Source organism: Mobula birostris, chromosome 23 (assembly GCF_030028105.1).
Source record: "Mobula birostris isolate sMobBir1 chromosome 23, sMobBir1.hap1, whole genome shotgun sequence".
In the NCBI taxonomy this organism is placed as follows: Eukaryota; Metazoa; Chordata; class Chondrichthyes; order Myliobatiformes; family Myliobatidae; genus Mobula; species Mobula birostris.
The window spans coordinates 45,075,248-45,092,746 of record NC_092392.1 but is presented as its reverse complement, the minus strand read 5'-3'; the positions used below and the strand labels follow the sequence as shown (position 1 = coordinate 45,092,746).

Genomic DNA, 17,499 nt, shown 5'->3' with positions numbered 1-17,499 from the left:
CATAAAGTCAATTTCACTACCTTAAAAGCAATTCCCTTCTCTTTTCATTTGTATATACCCATAGAATCATGGAAACATGAGGCACAGAGAAGAGGCCATTTGGCCCATTACATTGAGTGGCACAGTAGCATAGCAGTTAGTGTAACACTTTACAGTGCCAGCAACCCGCGTTCAATTCCACTGCGGCCTGTACGGAGTTTTTACATTCTCCCCGTGACCTGGAGGATTTTCTTCTGGTGCTCTGGTTTCCTCCCTCATTCCAAAGATGTGTGGTTTAGGGTTAGTAAGATGCGGGCATGTTACATAGGTGCTGGAAGCATGGTGACACTCGCGGTCTGCGCCCAGCACATCCTCAGACTGTGTCAGTAATTGACACAAACTACGCATTTCACTCTATGTTTCGATGTTTCAATGTACATGTGACAAATAAAACTAATCTTCATTTAGTTTTTCTTTTTTTTCCCTGCCAGCAAAGAAGTTCTTTAGTTAAATCCTAGTTCCCATCTTGTGTTAAATGTCTGCTTTTCACGGGCACATCTAGCTACTTTTCAAATGGAGATATCAGCCTCAATCACCTTTCCAGTAATGAATCCTTTTTCACCTCTTTGGGCAAATTGAAATTCCCCATGTCATAAATCCATGCTTTCCCATAATTGGTACCTCTGCTAAGATTCTTCCTGTTCACCCTGTGTGGGCCTCTCTCAATTTATATATAACTCGACTAATTCTCGTCTCAAGTTTCCAAAGCATGCTTTCTATATACAGCCAGTCTCATGACCAACTGGTAAACAAAATGTTAAAACAAAGGATACCACAAATGTTGGAAAGACTCAGCAATCATTATAAGCTTCTGGAGATTCATTTTGCATTTTCAGTTTACGTACAGCATGCTTCACTACACCTTTTGGGTAGCTGGTGTTGAAAAGACTAAATACCATAAGTTCACTGGAGAACTCTTGGATGCTCTTTTGGCCCTCTTTAATATGATGAGGATTCTACTTACCAGGGTTTGGTCAACATGTTATGATGGAATTTTTAATATTTTTCCCAATTTCCAAGATAGGAATATTTTTGCCAATTAATGTTTGGTAAGAATATGAGGGTGCCAATGCACCAACCATCCCATCACCCTCTGACCACTCCAATAAATTCAACCCATTGAGTTCAGTGGGAGAGATCACTAGCAGGGGGTTTATACCCTTTGTGTCTGAAAACTATATTTTGGTTTAGTAAAGCATGAGTTAAGGGTTGATACAATACACCCTCCAGTTTGAGAGGGAGAAGATAAAGTTAGATGTATCAGTATTACAGAGGCATCAGAAAGGAGCTGGCCAAACTTGATTGGAAGGGGACATTTGCAGGGATGATGGCAAAACAGCAAAAGCTGGAGTTTCTGGGAGAAATTTGGAAGGCGCAGGATAAATACATCCCAAAGATTTAATATTCAAAAGGGAGGATGAGGCAACCGTGGCTGACAAGAGAAGTCAAAGATAACATAAAAGCAAAAGAGGGGGCATATAGTATTGCGAAAAAACAGTAGGGAGTTAGAGGATTGGGAAACTTTTAAAAACCAACAGAACTCAACTATAAAAGCTAAAGGAGAGAAAAGATGAAATATGGAGGTAAGTTTGCCAATAACATCAGTGGATAACAGTTTTTTTCAGATACACTGTATAAAGAGTAAAAGAGAGGTGAGAGTGGATATTGGACTGCTGGAAAATGATGCTGTAGAGGTAGTAATGGGGGGACAAAGCGACGGTGGATGAATCTAATAGGTATTCTGCATCAATCTTCACTGTGGAAGACACTGGGAGTATGCCAGAAACTCAAGAGTGTAGTATGAAACTAATGCTGTGCCTCAGAGGTTGGTGTTGGGACCGCCTCTTTTTAAACTACATACATTTCAATAATTTGGATGATGGAATTGATGACTTTGTGGCAAGTTTGCATTGGATATGAAGATAGGTGGAGGGGCAGGTGGTGTTGAGGAAGCAGGAGGACTTGGACAAATTGGGAGAATGAGCAAAGTAGTACAAATGGAATATAGCATAGGGAAGTGTACAGTCATGCACTTTGGTGGAAGGAATAAAGGCATAAATTATTTTCTAAATGGGAAGAAAGTTAAAAAATCAGAGCTGCAAAGGGACTTGGGAGTCCTCGTGCAAGATTCCTTAAAAGTTAGCTTGCAAGTTGAGTCAGTAGTAAGGAAGGCAAATGGAATGTCAGCATTCATTTAGAGAGGACTAGAATATAAGAGCAATGATATAATGGTAAGGCTTTATAAGGCATTGATCAGGCCTCCATTGGAGTAGTTTTGGGCTGCTTATCTAAGAAAAGTTGTGTTGGCATTGGAGAGGGTCCAGAGGAGGCGCACAAGAATGATTCCAGGAATGGAAGGGTTAACATATAAGGAGCATTTGATAACTCTGGGCCTGTACTCACTGCAGTTTAGAAGAATGAGGGGCATCTCACTGAATCTATCAAATATGAAAGGTCTGGATAGAGTGGATGTGGGGAGGATGTTTCTGAAAGTGGGTGAGCCTAGGACCAGAGGGCACCGCTTCAGAATAGTCCATTTAGAACAGATATGAGGAGAGTGAATCTGTGGAATTCAATGGCACAGACGACTGTGGAGCACTGGGTATACTTAAAGAAGAGGTTGATAGGTTCTTGATTAGTCAGGGCATCAAAGGATATGGGGAGAGGGCAGGAGAATAAGACAGAGAGGGATAATAAATCAGCCATGATGAAATGGCAGAGCAGACTCAATAAGCCAAATGACCTAATTCTACTCTTAAGTCTTATGGTCTAAAGACACTGCCAACCTAAATAATATGATATTTTCCATCAGCTTTAGTTCCAGCCTCTGAGCTAAAAGCAAATCGTTCAAATTGACACCAATCAAACATACAGTCCGATGGATTATGGTAGCCATTTTCACATGGGTGATAATGAGTCAAATTAAGTTTCAATTGTCTGAACAAAACTTTAAGTTCTGCCATGACAAATAATTTCCTCTGCAATAAAAAAGCAGGGTAACAATAGTAAAAGCAATTAAAGCCAAATATTTTGTTGCAGTACACAACAGATACTTTTTGTAATGGAAAAAAAAAGTATTTGCAATAAGGATCTCACCAAAGCAAATTCATGTGAAATTCTTCCATCTGGAGGCAACTTGGCACCAAATCCCAATGCTGGGAACATCTTGTCACTGTCGTAGTCCTGAATAATTTCTCCTACTGCTTTCAAAGCCATGGCATAAGTATTAAGTTGATAAGGATTCATGTAATGTAGAGAAGTTGGTTGAGCAGGATGGCCTAAAATTAAAACAATTTAAAATGTAACACAATCACATATCAAGATATTAAATAACACCAAAAGTGAAAACCAATTTCCAAGCCTTCAAACTGGAATCGACAGCTGCTGCTGCATTAAAGGAGTGATATATTGCTCCCTTATGCCAAGTAAGCTGACATTACATAATTGCTACATGGGGCTTTTGCACTTTATAAGCCGGCTGTTGTGGTTTTCTCCCATATACAAGTATGAGAAGGCATCTTGCATATTCACAGAGGGTAACTGATGGTTGGGCTCACTGTTGCTGCACCATTCGTGTGCTTCCCACTGAAAAAGCAGATTGGAAAAAGCTCCAGTGGGTTTAAACTCAGCCAGCTTCCTCATGGTCATTAGCCTCCCCACCGTCGAGGACATCTTCAAAAGGTGAAGCTGCCTCAAAAAGGCACTCCCACCACCCAGAAAATGCTCTCTACTTATAGTTACCATCAGAGAGGAAGAACAGGAGCCTAACTGCTAAACCATTCAAAATTTTAGGAATACTTTCTTGCTGTCTGCCATTAGATTTCTGAACAGACGATGGAACCATGAACACTACCTCATTATTTTTGCTCTCTTTTTATAATATTTATAAAATTATAGTATTTTGTTGTAGTACACAACAGATACTTTTTGTATAGAATAATTTATATTCTATAAATTACAATAAATTATATATATCTATATAGATATAAATATATATAATTTATTTATTATAATTTATAGAATAGTTTATGTTTGCACTATACTGCTGCTGCAACACAACAAATTTCCTCACATAAGTCAGTGATAATAATAACAAAAAAAAAGAGGTTTACAGGGTTCAAGTGCTTTTTCTGGGATAGCCATACAGGCTGCGATGGAGGCAGAGAAAATGGAGGGGAGGGGAGTGAGTGAGTGAGTCTGTGTGTATGTATGTATGTATGTTTGTGTGTATATATACAAGTCCTGGTGGTAGCAAAATTCAGAGGGCAACAGTGGAAATATTAATGGAAGGAAAATATTCAATGATGCTGTGTATGAAACTGTAAGGTTGAGCCCAGTTTATGACAGAGCCAGTGCCCCAGAGATCACAGAGATGTTGTGATCATTATCACTGCAGCCTGTCTATAAAAGGGCAGAACAGGGAGATTTACACTATGGAATCTGAGAAAATAAAAAATAGCATTGCCATAAGGATTAAAGGCAAGAAATATTCTAAGCTTTCTGCAATAACTAACCCGAAGAAGAATGAATTTGTGAATGTAAATCCCAAACATTGTTAAACACAAAAGATAAACAGACTTACTTAATTTTTTAATCATTTATAAAACATGGACTTTATTGGCAAGGTCAGAATTTAAACACTTTCAAGGTGGTGGTTGAGGTGACTTCTTAAACCATCGCTTCTATGTGGTGAAGAAATTCCCATGGACATTCGACAGGGAATTGCAACACTTAAACCAGGTGAAGGAGTAACAATCTGTATCTGAGGCAGAAAGTTACATGGAGGAACAACCTGCTGCCCTGCTTCTTGCTGTGGTAGTTCTGGGAGGGCACAATCTATCACATGCCTCTGGGCACAGGCTATAGTAGGTCAGATTATGCAGGTGCGAAAGCAAATCTTTAGAAAGGATGGCAGCGCGTTTGGAGTCAGCAGCCTCTCAGGGCCAACCAAAAGTGTTTTTGTCTTTTCTAAACTTCTTTTTTTTTTATGATCACAAGACAATGCTGGACGCTAAGAACTTTACCCCATCAGTGTGCTGCTGTTTGGCAGAAGAGCTGGAACGGTTGGACTTGATGCAGGCCGTGTTACTGCCTGCTACAGAAAGGTATGGGAGTCAGTGCGCGAAAGCAGTGGGCAATCTAACATCAAGTGGCTGTCTGTGAACACAAGACCCTGTTGGAAATTGGTAATGTAAATCACAGCAAGTCTGTTTCCTTTGTTTATTAGGGAGACCGACAGTAGGCAGCTGCACGGCCTTGGTTTTAGCAAGGACTAGGCCTCTAGTTGTGGGCTTGCCTGTTGCAGCAGTCCAGGAGGCAGCATAGTTTGCCATCTATTCTGGGTTGGGGGCTGGCCCCGCCCATTGTTGATGCCATCTAGTGTTCACTCGGTGGAAGACAAGCTGGATTGCTTGTCTCTATGTATACGTTCATCTGCAGCCTGTTGAGAACTGCTTATTCTTAGACTTCGGTAGAGCTCATGGAGTGAAGTCGTGCTCTTGACTCGCTCCATTACCTCCGAGTTTTTTTTTCCTATGATCAGCTATATTTAACTAACCATTAAGGCATCGACTTTTACAATAATCTGAAATAAATTGGGCCTTTTGATATTCGGATGTATTTAAGGTCCGCTATGTCCAAGAACGGAAAAAATGGGAAAGACGGCAAACCTCTGGTTAGACCAAAAGGTACCGATCTCCCTCCGACTGAACCACCGTTGACTCTGAAAGCTATTTCAGATCTAATTCAAAGGGAAATTTCAACCTCTATAACGGAGCTGATTCGTGCGGAAATTTCAATTAATTTCCAGAAAATTGCCGATTCAATCGATAAAATGCAAACATCTATCACGGAACATCAGTCAGCTATATTTAATCTTCAAAAATCCACGCAACAAAATGAACTCAAGATGGAGAAAATTGTAGAAACAATTACCACAATGAAGAAAAAACTGGACTTTCTGACTTTTAAAAACTCTGACTTAGAATCCAGAATGCAACGGCAGAATATTCGAATTATTGGTGTTCGTGAATCTGACAACCCTATAAAGTTTTTTCTCAACTTTTAAAAGATGCATTCCCTACCATATTTCCTGACCAACCACCGTTATTGGATCGGGCTCACAGAGTTCCATCATATTCGTCTAAGTCAGGTAAACCTCGACATGTCATTTTACGCTTTCATTACTTTCAACACAAGGAGAAACTGCTTCGATTTGTTCGATCTAAAGGTTACATTGATTTTTTGGATCTTCAGTTCTGATTCGTGGAGGACTTCAGCAAACAGATTCGGGATCAACGGGTTCGTTACAGATCTGTGATGTCGGAACTCTACAAGATGGATTTAAAACCAGCACTGCTTTACCATGCGCGTTTAAGGATCCGCACGCCTGACAGAGCTTTTCATTTTTTTGAATCTCCATCGGATGCCCAGAGTTATCTGGATTAATTTTCACCTTCAACATCTTAATCGTAATTTTTAATTATCTCCATTTGATCGGAGGTTGTGAATCTGTCAAGTTTAATTTTTCGTTGCTTTATACGGGCAGAAAAGTTTATTTTTTATTAATTAATATGGTTGCCAAACTTTCTTTCTAACTGCGTCATCCCTTTTTTTTTCCTTGGGGATTCTGGGTGGTTATTCCCTCAGCATCATTTCGTGTATTTCCTTTGAGGCCTTAAATTTCATAGTCTTTAATTGTACTCTTTTCTGTAGGTTTTCCTAACTAGTTTATAGTAATAATTTCATTCCTTTTTTTTTGGTTATCATAGGGTCTGTGGTTTGTTACGGTTTTCTTTATATTTTCTGTTTTTTTCTCTGTTTTATATCGTGTTTGTCTTAACTGATCTTTGTTTATTTTTTTACTGTTTTATAATTAGCTGATCTTTTTTATATTTACACTATTTTTAGGGAGTGTCTATCGGAAGTCATGGGGGTAGTTTTAGTGCTTGCTTTTTCTGGCGGGTCTGCTTTAGATTTAGCCTTGGGGTCATGGGATGGGGGGTGGTGGGAGGGGCTTCACGTTTTAGTTTTTTTCTTCTTGGGTTATTTACATTACTGAAGCATTGGTTGCGTTCTCCTTCCCGTTATCTCTGGTTTGTTCTGTTCCCTTTCCCGGTTCGTGGGTCGAACCTATCGTCAATCCTCTTTTTTGCGGGTTGACTTTAGGGTTTATGGAGTCTATTATTAATTTTGTCTCCTGGAATACTAATGGTCTTAATCATCCTATTAAAAGGAAAAAAGTTTTTAAAGTATTCCGGAGACTTAAAGCACATGTTCTATTTTAACAAGAGACCCATGTGCGAAGGGGGGGACAGACTTCGTTTCTTTAAATTCTGGAAGGAACAACAGTTTCATTCGAACTCTAACGCTAAGATTCGAGGCCTCTCTATTTTTATAGACTCCTCAGTTACTTTTATACAACATGATATTATCTCTGATCCGAATGGTAGATTTCTACTGGTTAGTGGTCTACTATTCAATAAAAAGGTAGTTTTGGTTAATGTTTATGCTCCCAATATGGACTGTCCGGAATTTTATAAATTTTTATTTGATCGGTTCCTGAATTTGAATGAGTTTTCATTGATCTGGGGCGGAGATCTTAATACTTGTTTATCTCCAGTTTTGGACCGTTCGGCTCCTCTAGGGACCTTACCCAATAAATCTGCAACTTTGATTAACTCATTCCTCTCTGATTCTGGGTCAACGGACATTTGGCGTTTTTTGCACCGTCAGGAAAAAGATTTTTCTTTTTTTTCACATGTTCACCATTCCTATTCAAGAATTGATTATTTTTTTATTGACTCTCGGTTTATCTCTTCAGTGATTAAATGTGATTATGATTCTATAACCATTTCGGACCATGCTCCACTCAAGCTTTCTATTAAAATTCAGGTCAATACACAAAATAATAGACAATGGCGTTTTAACTCGTTGCTGCTTCAGGACTCGGATTTTCTTAACTTTGTGAATGAACAGATTGATCTCTTTTTTACAATCAACTACACAGAGGATATCTCTGTGAACATTCCTTGGGATACTTTTAAGGCTTACATTCGTGGTCCGATTATCTCATATTCTGCTGCTTTGAGGAAGAAGTTGAAGCAGGAGGAGTTGGTAATTGTGGACAAGATTAAGGAAATTGATAAGAAATACGTTACAGCTCCCTCTGAGGAGTTGTATAAACAAAGAACTGAACTTCAAATGGAATACAGTTTATTACTTTCGTCCTCGATTGTAAACCAATTAAAGAAATCAAGAAGTGAATTTTATGTACACAGTGACAAAGTTGGTAAACTGTTGGCTAACCAATTGAAGTCTAATTATACTAAATCTCAAATTAATCAGATTTATAATCAAAATGATCGACTGATATTTGATCATGCGGAGATCAATCAAACCTTCTTTGATTTTTATTCTTCCTTATATCAGTCTGAGTCTTTACGAGACTCTAAATATATGAATGACTTTTTAGATAACCTAGATTTCCCTGAGATTTCACAGGATATGTCTTCTATGCTTGATACTCCCATTACTACTGATGAGATTAAGAATGTTATTTCCTCTGTGAACCTAGGGAAAGCTCCTGGCCCTGATGGGTTTACCGTGGAATTTTATAAGTTTTTTGCACCTTCATTAATCCCTTGGTTCTGTAGGGTTTTGGAGGCTTCACTAAAACTTGGTAAACTTCCTGAATCCTTTTATAGAGCGTCAATCTTTCTAATATTAAAGAAGGATAAAGATCCTGCTCAATGTGCATCTTATAGACCAATATCTTTATTAAATGTTGATTCTAAAATTTTTTCTAAATTATTAGCAAACAGATTAGAAAAAGTACTCCCTTTTATTATTTCGGAAGACCAAACGGGTTTTATTAAAGGTCGTTACTCTTTCTATAACATTCGCACACTGTTAAATATTGTTTATACCCCCTCACCAAATGTTCCTAAGTGTGTTATCTCTTTAGATGCTGAAAAAGCTTTTGATAGAGTAGAATGGCCTTACTTATTTAAGATGCTTGAAATGTTTAATTTTAGCTCGAAATTTATATCCTGGATCAAACTGTTATATCATTCTCCTATGGCCTCGGTCCGTACTAACTCTTTAAGCTCACCTTTTTTCCCTCTTTTTCGAGGTACTCGACAAGGTTGTCCTCTTAGTCCTTTATTATTTGATATTGCATTAGAACCTCTTGCAATTGCCATTCGAGAATCTCCAAATATTATTGGGATAACTCGTGGTTTAAAGTCCCATAAAGTATCACTCTATGCTGATGACTTACTTTTATATATTTCTAATCCTCATAAAATCTATCCCTGCTGCTTTAGATTTATTAGCACAATTTAGTCTTTTTTCAGGTTATAAGTTAAATCTTAGTAAGAGTGAACTTTTTCCGATTAATAAACAACTTCCATTGTATCATAACTTTCCGTTTAAATTGATTAATAATTATTTCTCATATCTTGGGGTTAAAATTACTTGTAAATACAAAGATTTATTTAAGACTAATTTTTTACCCTTAATTGATCATATTACTCAACTTTCATCTAAATGGTTTCCATTATATTTAACTTTGATTGGTTGTATTAATGCAGTTAAGATGTTTATTCTACCAAAATTTTTATATATATTTCAGGCATTACCAATTTCTGTTCCAAAATCTTTTTTTGATAAAGTTGACTCTAAAATTTCTTCATTTATTTGGCAAAATAAAAACCCGAGATTGGGTAAAATACATTTACAGAAAGCCAAGAGAGATGGAGGTCTAGCTTTACCTAACTTTAGATTCTATTATTGGGCAATTAATATTCGACATATGAAATTTTGGTTACTTGACCAAGATACACTATCCATTCCTAAATGGATAGTATTGGAATTACAATCTGCTCAGGGCTATGCACTTGGCTCTATTTTAGGTTCCTCTCTTCCTTTTGATTTGAAACGCCTCAAACTGGTCTTTAACCCGATAGTTAAATATACCTTGCGTATTTGGTATCAATTCAGAAAATTTTTTGATCTCAACCAATTTGGGCTAGCGATCCCTATTTTAGGTAACATATTTTTTCCTCCCTCTTTCATGGATCTTGCATTTCAAATTTGGAAGACTAAGGGTATTTCATGGTTTTTGGATTTATTTTTAGATGGTTCCCTTATGTCTTTTGAACAATTATCTAATAAATATAATTTACCAAGAATACCTTTTTTTAGATATCTTCAAGTTAGAAATTTCCTAAGTACTATACTTTCTTCCTTTCCAATGCTTCCTCCTACATATATTTTAGATACTACAATTAACCTTAATCCATGTCAGAAAGGTGCATCGGCTATGATTTATAATATTATTATGAAACTTAGGAAAGCTCCATTTGATAAGATTAGGTCAGATTGGGAACAGGAATTGGGTTCTATTATTTCCGTGGATGACTGGGGGCAGATTTTACAATTAGTCAATACTTCCTCTATCTGTGCTAAACATTCCCTAATTCAATTTAAAGTTGTTCATAGAGCACATATGTCCAAAGATAAATTAGCTCGCTTTTATTCTCATATTAATCCTTTTTGTGATAGATGTCCGGGGCAGATAGCCTCTTTAACTCATATGTTTTGGTCTTGTCCTACTCTGGAAACTTTTTGGAGAGACATTTTTAATATTATCTCAAAGGTATTGAATATAGATATCTCTCCTCATCCTATTACTGCTATCTTTGGATTACCTAAAATTTCCAGTAATCTCTCCCCTTCAGCCCGTAAATTGATTGCATTTCTTACTTTAATGGTGAAAAGATGTATCTTACAACATTGGAAAGAGCCTAATGCTCTAACTACCTTTCTTTGGTTTTCTCAGACGATATTATGCTTAAATTTGGAGAAAATTAGAAGTAATCTTTATGATTCCTCACTTAAATTTGAACAGACCTGGAGATCTTTTATTCAATGTTTTCATTTAATGTAATTTTTTTTCTCTTTTGTTCCATATTTATATTCCCTTCTTGCTTTTTTTTAAACTGTTTTTAATGGAGATCGGGTTTGAGGACGTGATTTTAAGTTCTTTGACTCTACCTGTTTCCAAGTTAGCCCATTGTTTTGCTTTGCTTTTAGTTCAGTTTCACGGTGGGTTTTTTTTGGGGGGGGTTTCGGGGGTTTTTCCTTTTCTCTATTGATATATATATGGTGCATGGGTGTTACTAATTTATATATATAAATTAGTATACTATTATTCTACCATATTATTTTTTGTTTAAATTGCATTGTTTGTATCAATTTTTTCTTCTGTATTAATATCTCCTGTAATTTCTAACAGTATATTAGTGCCTTTATGGTTTACCCTTTGTATACTTATTCAATAAAAAGATTTAAAAAGAAAGAGAACTGCTTATTCTTGCCGATAACACCCATGCACCATTAATTTACAGCACATGCCGCTCAGGGACTTGAATTATATATATATTTTTTGTCTGTGACTGTTTGTTTACTTTCTATCTTATATGCGCTATTTGTGCCTTGTGCCATATATGTAACTGTTGGTACTGTGTTTTGCACCTGGGCTCCGACGGAATACCGTTTTGTTTGGCTGTGTTCATGGGGATTTATGTATGACTGAATGACAACTAAACTTGAATTTGAACTTGAAACCAATCAAAGGCTCTTTGTCCATAATCTCCTGCCACTGAGACATAATAGAGTGGATCATGAGTAGCCATAGGATCATAGAAACATAGAAAATAGGTACAAGAGTAGGCCATTCAGCCCTTCATGGGTGGCATAGGAAGGGCAATGGAGCAGATCCTGTCAGGGGAGAGAGAATGGGAGCATAAGACTGGGACATTGAAGGGAAAAATGGTGCCAGCAGGGTGCAAGTATCTTGGGAAGGGAGGTGAGGTGCTGGTCGCAGAAGTGATGAGTAGTTGAGGAATTCTGGGGGATGATGCAGGGAAGATCAAGGGAAAGGATGGTGGTGGGGGGGAAGTAGTTATTAGCATCTAAGAGGGTGAGAGAATGATGAGTTTTACAATTAGTAAGGATGAAAAATTAAGGAAGAAACTTAATGAGAGGACTATTCCTTTACCTGCAGAACAACTTCTCTATGAACCAGAATTTTAAAATAACACAAGTGAACTGTAACAATTTAATTAGTTTCTATCAATCACCTTCTGACTTTCTGAACACACAAGGGTATTTACTTCAAAAGGAGAGCATTAATTAAGTGTTTTTTTTTTACAGCTCTTAATCAATTTGGATCCCCAGCTTTTCAAAATCCACACCATTAGGATCACTTTTTGAACAATAATGCAAACAATTTATATATTCCTTTCCATATATGAGTATAATTTTCTTAATACAGTCACTCAATTTTTCACTAGATAATCCTCCTCTTTATAAGACAGACAGATTGCACACAGATAGATGTTTACTGGGACTGGTTGCTGTTAAAATAGATGGAGTAATTAAACCAAGATTTAATCTGCCTCTAATTAGATAAACAAAGTAACATCTGACAAACTAATTGTACTTATTTGGAAAAGTCTGTGAACTATTAAATTTGATGGCTGTATTTCTGTATTTTCAATTTATTCTCCTATTTAGAGATACAGTGCAGAACAGGATCTTCTGGCTCAACAAGCCGCACCACCCAGCAACCTACCTATCTAACACTAGCCTAATCACAGGACAACTTACAATGAACAATTAACCAGTACGTCATTGACTGTGGAAGGAAACCAGAGTACGCAGTGGACCCTGTGTGGTCGTGGGGAGAACTCCTGGAAAAAGTAACTCAAATTTCAAATTTCTTTTTAATTGCCTCATATTTGTATGATTTATATGAATGCCAGGAATTCTTGGTGAATCATTAACACAAGGGATACTGCAGATGCTAGAAATCTTGAGCAATATACACAAAGCGTTGGAGGAACTCGGCGTGTCAGGCAGCATCTGTGGAGGGGAATAAACATTCATCAATTTGGGCTGACCTCCAAGAGGACCACAACCTTGTCGTGATTTGAAGGCTTGCATGCCTCAATGACCTGGAGAACTATGTTGGCTGGGGTCAGGGCTTTATGCTTTGGCTAATCGCAGGGTCACCCATGTCACACAGGTCAAAGGGTGGAAGCCAGACTAAGAGTGGCCTACTGTTCCTCTAGGTTTGGGGGTTTAGCTCAGGGCTAACAACCCTGAGTGGTAAAACAAAATTGTTACAGGAACAGCAATGAAGAATCCTTCTACATCTGAGTGGCCAAGGACAAGCAGATGGAGGACATTCATTGCTGCCCTAAACACCAGCAGGCATAAAAAGCAGTAACTGAGCATGGGTCAGATCCATTCATCATGACAGGAAAGGAATGGAACAGAAGTCACAATAATAAAGTGGGGGGGGGGGGAGAGAGAGCTAAGGAGTACAAGATGAATGGTGATAGATGAAACCAAGTGAGGGAGAAGATCGGTGGCTGCGATGAAGTAAGAAGTTGGGAGATGATAGGTAGAAGAAGTAAAGACCAGAAGAAGGAGGAATCTAATAGGAGAGGAGAGTGGACTATAACGTAAAGGATAGGAGGGTTACCAGAGGGATGTGATGAACAGTTACGGAGCAGAGAAGGGGTGAGAGGGTAACCAGATTGGGGAACGGAAAAAGAGGGAGCTGGACTAATTACCAGAAGTTAGGGAAATCACTGTTCATGCTGCTGAATTTTTCCCTGTATTTTGCAACTGATTTTTCCCTGGAGTGAAACATGATTACCACCATTTCCAGGCTATTTCGCAACATTCAGATAATTCTGCCTGACAGTTCTGAGCCACCCATACATGACTGATGTGACTTATACACAGGTTATACACAGAATGATGTGAACCTCCAAACATTTCTCCCTTTCAAACACTGCAGGGATAAGCTGTTTCAGCTGTGATCATCACTGGGCCAGTCACATTTCAGTAATGCAATGGTAGATGAGATTACAATTGATTCTCTGCTACCTCAACCCCTGCTCCTGTTCCACAGCCACAACCCCAACTCCATACCAATATTTCCCAATCCATGGATTTTAAATGAGGATTTTTATCTAGGCTCACTTTTCCCTTCCCTGACATGAAGCCCAATGCTGCTGTTGTTCCATCACGCTGATCCAGTGGCACCCCTAATACTGAAGATATTTCCATCCTCCAAGCATATCCTTCTACTCCACAAAGGACCAGTTGGTCCTCCATATCAGAGTGTAAAAGATCGCCTGAAGAAAGAATGGGAACGTTACATCTAATACCATCTGAAATGATGAACCATGTGGTAGTTGGGAATTCTGTGTGGTCCACAAGCTGAAGATGGAGCAGAGGATAGGAATGTCCACCCACCAAAGTTCTCTGCAAACTTTTCAGATTCTTTTGCAAGTATTTAAGCTGTGTGAAACTGCAACTTTTGTTTTAATCCTTTTTGGATCATACTGTAAATTTAGGTGATGTTACAATGAATTTCTTTAGTTTAGTTTTCTTTTCAGTTCCAAAAGAAGTCCAAGGACTTCTGAAGGAAGAAACACAACACTGATTTTTTTTTTCAAACTCATTCGCTTTGCGTCCCTGTACTTTTCAGCAAATGAACATCACTTAAAATTAATATTACAAGTTGCGTAGAAGCCTCTAATGGATCTGAATACTTGCTTAATTTGAAGTGGATATTATTCCAGTGGTGACAAATTAACCACTTGGGCTCTCAAAGCTACAATGTATTCTACTCTTAAAAAAAAGGTGATGAACACATTTGAACTGCAAGAGATCCAGCTGCTTCAATAATTTAAGAACTTCTCTGCAGATGTCAGTGGGCAATTTGGGCTTCAGATACCACTGGTGAGAGGCTCAGACTTGCACATTCAGTGGTGTGTGTTATTGTCAGGAACAAAATACATAAAGACACTTTTAAATGAAGTCTAAGGTCATGATTAAATCCTCATACCAATTAAATCTACATATGTATGAACAAAGTATTTTGTGACTAATCAGAAAATATGCTTTAATTAGTGAAAGAAAACTAAATATTGACCTAACAGAAAATGTTAAAAGTGGAAAAAAACGAAGTATACTAAAATATATCAGTATGTTTGGGGATGACGAAATTAAAATTGTGCAAGTATCCTGGTATTTTAATGTATTACCGCATTGGACTGTACCCCTTTTCTTGTTCTTCTGGATGAGATAAAACTGTAATTTCATGTGCACAGTTTTAATCACAAACAGAAAATTACAGCAACAAACATGTCCAAATATGCTCCTGAACTGGATTAAATTATTTGCAGAAAATTCAGCCTCCGATTAGTCTGACACTAAGTTTAATCATGATATATGCAATTTCTCTTGGAGAGGTCTGTGTACTTACTTAACAAATATTTTAAAAGTGTTGCTTCATCTAACAATCATTAAGAACATGGAAGAACAAACGATGATACTTAGCAATGAGACTTCAATATTGCAGTAATTTTGGTTACCAGTAAAATAAAGATCATGTACAGAAGCATGGTGGATCATCTTGACAAATGAATATGTCTCAGTCGTGTATGACAACTAAACAATAAAACATCATGCTATATGATAAGAAAGAGAGATAACTGACTAAATCTCCATGGAGGAAACATTCAGACATTGAGCCAAGTGACAGCCAAGAGCGAAGTATTAAACAGCTGAAGGAGATACACTGTAGAATAACTTCCAACACATTGACACAGATTTAAAATAAAGTAGTGAAAGAGCTGTTTTGTCTTATTTGTTATTGTCTACATTCACAGTTTACATAGGGGAAGGGTGAAGAGGAAAGCAGGAATGGGAGAGTAGATCAGGAGCGATGCCTTGTTGTATCATAATACCTTGTTAACTGAGATACTATCAGCAAGAAATCAAAATTTGCTCAGCATCATGGATGAGGTAGAGGCAGTCAGACCATTCAAGAGGGAAGGGTTTAAAGTCATTGAGAATAAGAGGAAACTGAAAAGACTGTTTCTAAAACTACTTTAAGTGCCATTTATGTGAGATACGTGCTTGATCAGATACAAATTGGCCTCAATTCTCATCCATTGTGAATGACAATGTAATTGGGAGGTGGTTTCTAAATTATAACAGGAGGTGTGAAACTCCATGAGTTAACCAATCTTGTAATAAGATAATGGAACTCAAGGGAAGATTGGGATGTGGTTACTTCAACTATTTCAGAGAAGGAATGTGAGTTATTTTTTAAGATGGAGTTGATAAGTAGATTGGATCAAGATGCCAATGATGTGTAATGTTCCTCTTTCACCTTTATTTCAGAAGGGCAAACTTGGGACCAGCCAAGTTTTGATTACTGCCAAATTATCTTAGAGTACAGTGGATTCTGGTTAACTAGGCCATCAGTTAATCGAGCAGCCACTTATTAAGGAAAACTCTTAAGGAACAAAAACTAATCGAGAAAATAGTTGGGGTTCCCTTCATTTATTTGGGACAGCATGCCACTTAAATGGAACAGGTGACAATTACCGAAGAGTTTCTAGCTTGCATTATTAGTGTTCACTTTTGTAATCATTAGACACTACACCTTGCTTAGAATGAACAGTTTTTAAATAGAGTCAGTTTTGTGTGTTCGTGTTCGAAAAGCAGTGATATTTGTCACAGTGAGAGCGAGCCCTGTGGAAAGTTCAGGTCAGAACTGTTTGCCCACTGCGTTTTCAAACGTTTCGGCTTGGAATGCCAGAAATGTCCAGGATTGAAAATGGAATGAATTGACTACTTCAACATTGGAACCTTAGGTAGTTATGGAAATATTTTGGATGTAAATGCACAAGGCTTGATCAGGAACTGCCTGGCCTTCATCAGTCAGGACAATGAACACAGGAGTTGGACATTATGTTGCAGTTGTATAAATCACAGGTGAGGTCACTCTTGAGTACTGTGTACAGTTTTGGTCACTCTGTTATCGGAAAGATGCGGTTAAATTTGAATGAGTGCAGAATAGATACATGGGGATGTTGCCAGGACAAGGTGGCCTGATGTAAAGGGAGAGGTTGACCAGACTACGTCTTTATTCGTTGGAAAATGAAGGGCAAACTAATAGAAATGTTTAAAATTTTGAGAGGCATAGCTATTGTGAATGGTAATCTTTTTTTCCGAGGTAAAGGAGTCTAAAACTTGAGAGCATGGATTTAAGGTAGAGGGCAATTTTTTTTCCATGTAAAGGGTGGTGAGTGCATGTGACAAGCTGCCAGAGGAAGTGGTTGAGACAGGTACAATAGTATCATTCAAGAAGCACATGGAGAGATGGAGCTTTCAAAAGTACGGGCCAAACACAGGAAATTGGGACTTGCTGAGCGGACACCATATTGGTAGAGACTAAAGGGTCTGCATTCGTGATGTATTGTCCCATGGTTCTGTAACTTCTAGTGCACAGAGTCACTGGCAAGGGACAAAAGCTTAGATAATGAAACATGGAAGCAAATGGTGTCATATTCACCACACTAC

The 17,499-nt window shown here is 37.8% G+C and overlaps 1 protein-coding gene across 1 annotated transcript in view; it reads right to left on the bottom strand.

Moving 5' to 3' along the window:
- LOC140186828 (copine-8) overlaps positions 1 to 17,499 on the bottom strand; it is a 338,594-nt gene that overhangs the window by 36,426 nt on the left and 284,669 nt on the right. The window contains exon 15 of the mRNA XM_072241442.1: positions 3,136 to 3,317. Coding sequence (XP_072097543.1) covers positions 3,136 to 3,317 — 182 coding nt within the window. The remainder of the gene's footprint in view (positions 1 to 3,135; positions 3,318 to 17,499) is intronic.